The sequence below is a fragment of the Myodes glareolus genome, chromosome 21 (assembly GCF_982192425.1).
Source record: "Myodes glareolus chromosome 21, mMyoGla1.1, whole genome shotgun sequence".
In the NCBI taxonomy this organism is placed as follows: Eukaryota; Metazoa; Chordata; class Mammalia; order Rodentia; family Cricetidae; genus Myodes; species Myodes glareolus.
In genome coordinates, this window is record NC_142046.1 from 8,412,636 (window position 1) to 8,420,535 (window position 7,900).

Sequence of the window (7,900 nt, forward strand, 5' to 3'; positions counted from 1 at the left end):
GGACAAAATTTCACAGCTGTTCCTCCCCAATTTCCAGCTCTTACACTCTTTCACCTATCAAGTATTTAACCAGCACACTCCTTTCTCCCCACTCTCTCAACCATTCCTTTATCATTTTTATTCCAGTAGTCTCCCCAGTCTTTCATATTATATATGTTCTACTATCCCCTATTATTAGATTTAACCTGGATTTGAAGATCATAGTTTTTCAAGCAGTTTCTTCATGCACATTTAATTTTGGTTAAATCTACTCCTGACACCAATTTCCCCATAACCATCATTCTGCTACATGCCTCAATACTTCTGACCCCAGGATTCCACCTCTTTATTTTTAGTTCTCCTAAATTCTAATAGCCCTGTCCCCGAATGCATCTTCAGCCAATGGGTCATTTGTAGTTTCTTAGTTTCCATATGTGTGCTATGTTAAATGTGCAAAACAAAACATGTGAACCTAGCATATGAAACTTCATGTGGAAGATAACGTGAATCATTTGCCTTTTGTGACCTGGATAACCACACTCAATTTTTCCATGCATTTATTCTCACACATTTACATGGTTTTGTTTTCTCCTATCGCTTAGTAATACTGCACTGTGCATACATACCTCATTTTTTTCTCTTTCCATTGGTCACTTGATAAACTTCTTAGTTGATTTCATTTCCTAGCTACCATGAATATAGCAGCAGTGAACATGATATAGAAGTGTCTGTATAGTAGATATAAAGGTTTTGTATATATTCCCAGAAGTGGTATAGGTGGGTCAAATGAAAGATCTATGTATAGTCTCTGAGAAATTCACACACTGATTTCCAGAGAGACAATATTATGTATAAATTTATGCACCAATTTTTAAAATGCAAAAAACTTTGTGCTGTTGGCTCATGCCTTTAATCCTAGCACTTGGAAACAGGGCAGGTGGATCACTGAGTTCAAGATCAGAATGGTCTACAGAGTGAGTTCTAGGAGAGTTGGGGCCCTCTTTTGAAAAAAAATTAAAAACAAAAATAAACTAGAATTTTAATTGGTGTTAATCTTAAAAATAAATTCAAAGTATATTAGAAAATAAAAAGAAAATTAAACAATGCATATACAGGAGAAATATTTGTGTTTTCTTGAGAGAGGAAAAATCTTTTATAAAGAAGGCCATAAAATTAGATAATAATGAAAGGCAAATGACTGGCATTTATAAAAATTTTATGTTCCTAAAGTTAGGACACACTGTGAATAGGAAAATAGTGTGGAAGTGTTTATAAAACAAACAAAAATATTCTCTAAGATTAACAAAACAATTAAAGAGAAATAAAACCTGTGGTTGACGTGAAATGCAGAAGGAAAAAGTACAATCTGAAGACTCACTGAAAAGCACCAAGTGTTAGAGTCATGTGTGGGACTAAGAAGCTCTAAAATATAGAAAGAAGGAAGACCAAGCCTGTAACCGTGAACAGACTCTCCTTCTGAGGATATTTCTCAGTGCTCCTTTCATGTCCTGATTCCTCAGGCTGTAGATAAAGGGATTCAGCATGGGAGTGACCACAGTATACATCACAGCTACAATGATATCCTTATCATTAGTGTTATTGGAAGAGGGGAAAAAATATAACCCAATAATGGCTCCATAGTACAAAGAAACTACACATAGATGAGAACCACATGTGGATAAGGCTTTGCAGATCCCCTTGATAGAGGGAGTTCTCAGGATGGTGGCTCCAATGTGACCATAAGAGATCAGGATGCATATGAATGGCACAGTAATAACTATTACTGCTAAAGTGAGAATGACCAGCTCATTGATGGTGGTATCTGAGCTGGACAGCTTAAGTAAGGCTGAGAGATCACAGAAAAAATGGTGAACAGTGTTGTCTCTAAAGAGAGAGAGATGAGCAAAGAGAAGAGTGTGCACGAGGCCATTGGTGGAGGAAAATACCCAGGACACTATCACTAGCAGAACACAGAGGCTCTGCCTCATCATGGTGGTGTAGTGCAGAGGGTGACAGATGGCCACATACCTGTCATAGGCCATGGAGGTCAGAAGGAAGTTGTCGACACACCCAAACAATAAGAAAAAATATACCTGGGAAACACACCCAGCGTATGAGATGGACTGACTGTGTGTCAGCATATTCATGAGCATCTTTGGAACTGTGACTGATGAGAAAGAGATGTCTGTGAAGGCCAAGTGGCTGAGGAAGAAGTACATGGGGGTGTGGAGGTGAGAGTCCAGCCTGATGAGCAGGATGATGAGCAGGTTCCCCAGCACTGTGGTCAGGTACATGACTAGGAACAGGGCAGAGTACATGCCTTGATCCTCTGGATGGATGGGGAGTCCCAGGAGGATGAACTCAGATGTGCTACTCTGGTTATTCTTCATCATACTCTTCTCTTTTCCTAGAGATGAAAAATGGTGATATAGAGAAAGCAGAGTCATTGTATCTGCTACAGAATAATAGCATGTTTTTTTTTAACTAATCAGATTGTATGTATACTCTAACGAATATCTTGAGGTTTTTTTGCCACATTATTGGGTTAGTTTTTATGTGACTAAACGTGCTATTTGCCTGCCTAAAAGCCAATTCAAAGTGGTTTAGAAGAAAATATATGGAAAGTACCACAGTGAGTGTCAGATTTCTTCAGGCTCAAACAGAGGAGACTTTAGTCCGTGAAAAACATCTGAGATTTCAAATTGGAGAGCAAGGCAGAGTCAGTAAGGAACAGGTACAAATCCAGTAGATGACTTCCAATGGCTAATTGGATTAGGTTAAATCCCACCCCTGTCCCTGAGATACCGGAATACTTTTTAGATATGCTTTAATTCCACTTAGCGCAAAAGTGAATATTAGGTGTATGAAGCTCCAAAATATCAGAATCTCCACATTTTATGTGAATGATACATATATCTGGTCAATCTTTGGGGTTTCGTTAACTAGTGACATACCTGGAATACTCCATCAATTCTTTCCTTAAGACAGTTCTTTCCTATCCAACACTTTTATCACTAGATACAGGGGAAAGGGAGTGTCCATCTCCTCTAATAAACACCTACAGAGTCCTCTGTATACAGTATCTTAGCTCAAGCTGGACCATTCCCATTCAAGACTGCAGAATATCCAGAAATCCTTGACTTTCCCTGTTAGATCCAGACTCTAGCATAGAGGAGGTTCTTTCTGAATGTCTGTCTGACATAAACAAATAATAAGCTCTCCTTAACAGTGATTCTCAAGATTGGTTCTCACTAATGATTCTTAAATAATTTTTGTTGTAGTCTAACATTTCTTATACTTTGTAATACACTAATTTCCCCTCGTTCTCCTTCAAATTTGTTGACTTTAGCCCTACCTTTTGTCATAATCATTTCATATTAAAGAAAGAAAACATGTGAAACAGATATTAAAATGCAGACTCCATATTCTCTGAAAGAATTATTCACTCTGAATGTACTGATTTTTGAGAATTGCATAATCATTTTGTCTACCATTTATTTGAAGAGTTAACTAAAGATTACAGTAAAATATCAATATAAAGTATAAATCATTTCAACTTGATAGAGGTGTATTTAATATTCATATATTATTTAACCTACTGCATTAAAAGCCCTTTAAATGACACTATTATGGAGATGAACTACCCTTTTTATGTTACTTATTTTAAATAATAAAACTCTTGTATCTCAATGAAAATACTAATTAGCTTTCTGCTGGAGATGTGGGTTGCTTTTGATCATTTGTTACATTTTAATAAGTAACATTTGCAAAATTTTAAGTTCTTTTGTGCACTGATATATGTAACATGTACATGGGTGTAGAATGAATTTTTAAAAACGGAATTAGATAGCATTTATATTTATGATTTTAACACATTGTCCAATTATAAAAAGATAAGGTGACAAGAAATTCTATTCCTATGTGTTCCTTAAAGCAACCTTAACATAAGAATCTTTATCATAAAAAATTATATTCATAAAAAGCATGTTGGAGCATACAAAACAAGGACATTTGAGGAATAAAAATTCAAGACTTTGGTCAGATGGAAAAGATATGGACTAGGGAACTCTTAGGGAACCTGTGTATATAAGACATTTCCTGTCACATTAGAAATCCTCAATCTGTTCTCAGAAACAGGACCAAGTAAAAGTCTAAGTAAAGACTTTTAGGGTAACTAAAAGCTATCTGCTATCTGCTTGTAGTGATCAAAACAGAATCAACAGGAATCAGAATAGTCATTGCACTATCTTAGGTACAAAATAATTCCCCTATGTGAATTGTTGCAATACAGAAGAATCAAATTATATTGATTTAGTACAAAATTTGAAAAAATACCCAAGAAGATGTTGGGTGTCATAGAAAAGCAAATGGATGTATGCCTTGCCTTTTCATCTCAAAATTAGATACAGAATCAAAGACAATCTTTTTGTGTGTAAATTTGTTGTCACCCCACTCTTTCAAATTTTAGATAGATGATCCAAATAAGTCATTCTACAAGAATCTTTCTGTCCTGGTGTGTCATGAAGAGGTTAGACCTTAGGGAGAAGTAACACACACTGCACACACATACAGATAAGGACATCCAAGACTGCAGTCATCCTACTTCTTGTAAATTTTATTTCCACTCTGACATTGGGCATTTGATGATAATCACAGATACCTTATCTCCAAGGTGTGGAAACTTCTTCCATTTATTTATGGAATATGCAGAATATAGTGAAGCTGGCAGAGTCTGCAAGGGGCTCAATGTTCCACTGTGAGCAACAAAGGGGTTTCAGCATGCAGCCTGTTGTAATAGACACATGATTGTTCATGTCCCGAGAAATCAGTGTGGGTTTTAATTTTATACTCTATGATGAGGACCCAGGGTGATCCTGCATGCCTTGCTCCTCATTAGGGCCAAGCTGCATATGGTTTCATTATCCCTTTGGACTTCTCCAGGGATAGAACTTTTTGCTGAAGAAGACACAAGACATTTTATCCTTGGAGGAATTGTGATAATAAGTGCAAGGCACCAAACAGGTGGTGAACAAAAGTTATAGCTTGCTGTTTGCAGGAAAAACCTATAGGATTTGAGTATCTTGTGCTATGAAAAAATATCAACAAAAATGCTAGTACCATGCTTTCCCTCACAAGTGAAAACTGAAAGAAAAGACATCCTGAAAATCAAAGACAGTCTCATGTGGAAGAGAGCAGGATGAAAAAGAGGCAGACGTAGAAAAACTGAAAAAGGGAAACAAGGTTCACTTGATCAAAGTGCTATGTGCGTGTGTACACAGTGACATTCTTTACTCTGTACACTGATGTAACTCAATATTTTTAATAAAAATAAGCATTACAGAATATAGTGAAGTTAAGTTCTTTGTCTTGAATAGATGTGTCTTCACAAGGACTACATTTTAAAATATATTCTTTTAAATGGTCATAGAAAGCAATACATTTGAGCGATGGGCAGATAAGTATCATTTTTCATTTTAAAAACACATGAAAGTTAAGTTGCTTTACATCCCACATGCATGAATCAATTCAGATTGGCTAGACTTCCTCAGATGTTGGCAGCTGCTCCTCAGCTCACATCTGAAGAAGCTGAACATCAGGATACACAGCATACGCATGACCACAAACTCCCTAGAATGCTTTGGAAAGTCTCTCACCAGTGTTTCACAGGGCTTCGAGTTCTAAGGACCAGAGGTCTCCCATAGGGGTTTTATTCATCAATTGGATCAGTATTTATGTGTCATAGCCTTTAATAGAAGAGTCATTTTATTGCAATATGTGAACAGAGTCATATACTTGGAGGGGAAAAGTTATACATTTAGCTACCTTCACAGTAAAACAGTTAAGATGGAATGTGAATGTATCAGAGGCTAGAAATAGAAAGACAGAGCCAGAGGGAAGTTGACTAATGGGTAGATGACAACGAAATGAAAAACTTGCTTCTGGTTACAAGGTAGGGTGATTAATGTGGTAATAAAAAAATACTGTGACTTTCAAATGGATACAAAAAATTCTGAGTATTTCCATCATAAACATGTAAAAAATCAAGAATTAAACATGATCATCATTATTTGAACATCTGAACTATATACATGTATAAAAACAATACATGGTATCCAGTAACTATGTACAATTTGATGTCAAATAAAATTAAAAATAATTAGAGAAAATTAATTAGAACAAAAATATAGCTACATTTTGAACTAAAGTTATTCAAAAATATAAACTAGATATATTATAAACTTAACACAAATAGAATCTTGAATTAGTCAGTCTGAAGAAATATTAGAATCTTTAGGAAAGGAGAAAAAAATCTTTACCAATTAAAGGCTTTAACATATCAAAAAATACTGAAAACAGTGAGGAAATAAAATAGCAGTTGTAGGAAAAAAAGATGTGTGAATATGTTTGTGAAGAAAACTTGTTTAAGACTGTCAGGATCAAGAAGACAGAAAGAGAGAGAGAGAGAGAGAGAGAGAGAGAGAGAGAGAGAGAGAGAGAGAGAGAAAGGAAAATGGAGATTTAAAGTGACATATACCATAAGACACTGATTGAAAAGACAGTGCACCAGATAACTAAGAAATAACATTTCCCAAAGTAAAAGATGCTTATAAATACTGAGAGATCTCAGCTCCCCTTCGTGTAGCAGAGGAAGTTGATCACATGGAAAATGTTGCCCTTGCAAGTATATTCCTCAAAACTCCTTTCATATCTCGATTCCTTAGACTGTAGATAAAGGGATTCAGCATGGGTGTGACCATAGTGTACAGCACAGCCACAATGACATCCTTGTCATTAGTGTTGTTAGATGAGGGGACAAAATATAGCCCAATAATGGCTCCATAATAGAGAGAAACCACAGAGAGATGAGAGCCACATGTGGACAAGGCTTTGCAGATTCCCTTGATTGAGGGAGTTCTCAGGATGGTGGCTCCAATACGGCCGTAAGAGACCAGGATGCATATAAATGGCACGGTAATGACCAGTGATCCTACAATGAGGATGACCAGCTCATTAAGAGTGGTGTCTGAGCTGGACAGCTTAATCAAAGCAGAGAGATCACAGAAGAAGTGGTGGAGAGTGTTACCTCTAAAGAAAGAGAGACGAGCTAGAAGGATGGTGTGAACAAGGGCACCAGCAAAGGATAAGAACCAGGATACAATGACCAGTAAGAAACAGACACTCTGACTCATGATACTGGTATAGTGGAGGGGATAGCAGATGGCCACATATCTGTCATAGGCCATGGAGGTCAGAAGGAAGCTGTCAAGATCTGCAAAAAATAGGAAAAAGTACACCTGTGAAATGCACTCAGCATATGAGATGGACTGACTGTGTGTCAGCATATTCATGAGCATCTTTGGAGCTGTGACTGATGAGAAAGAGATGTCTGTGAAGGCCAAGTGGCTGAGGAAGAAGTACATGGGGGTGTGGAGGTGAGAGTCCAGCCTGATGAGCAGGATGATGAGCAGGTTCCCCAGCACTGTGGTCAGGTACATGACTAGGAACAGGGCAGAGTACATGCCTTGGTCCTCTGGCTTGATGGGGAGTCCCAAAAGGATGAACTCAGATGCACTGCTCTGATTTCTTGTGTTCCTCATCTGCTAAAGATCAGAAAGTCACAGAAGTGTAAGAATAGGAAACATGATGACCAGGACACAATGAAAGAAATATTATTAATTAGTGTATTCACTTTTTTGAACTTCTCAAGCTTCTGAACACTAATGAGATGTTGATGACTTATAAAGGAGCCTAACATATTTTTGAGGAACTTACAAGTTCCCAAACATTTATCATATAAGAAAAGATCAACTTTGAGACAAGTAGACGTCCCTAAAGGAATTCTGAGATGGGGGATGAAATAAAAGGTTATACCAGTCATCAATTAATATTAAAGCTAGCCAATGATGCTTGATAGTTTACT

General features: G+C 36.9%; 2 protein-coding genes across 2 annotated transcripts; both read right to left on the minus strand.

Annotated features, from left to right (window-relative positions):
- Window positions 1-1,391: 1,391 nt before the first annotated feature.
- On the minus strand, window positions 1,392-2,372 carry LOC125396788 (olfactory receptor 1J21). Its single transcript, XM_048428821.3, has one exon. The coding sequence runs from the start codon at window positions 2,370-2,372 to the stop codon at window positions 1,392-1,394; it is 981 nt and encodes a 326-aa protein (XP_048284778.3).
- Window positions 2,373-6,635: 4,263 nt separating this feature from the next.
- On the minus strand, window positions 6,636-7,577 carry LOC125396793 (olfactory receptor 1J21-like). The gene has a single exon (XM_048428825.1). The coding sequence runs from the start codon at window positions 7,575-7,577 to the stop codon at window positions 6,636-6,638; it is 942 nt and encodes a 313-aa protein (XP_048284782.1).
- Window positions 7,578-7,900: the final 323 nt, after the last annotated feature.

Coding starts and splice junctions, on each gene's coding strand:
- LOC125396788 (XM_048428821.3), bottom strand. CDS start 2,372: ATGATGAAGAATAACCAGAGTAGCACATCTGAGTTCATCCTCCTGGGA.
- LOC125396793 (XM_048428825.1), bottom strand. CDS start 7,577: ATGAGGAACACAAGAAATCAGAGCAGTGCATCTGAGTTCATCCTTTTG.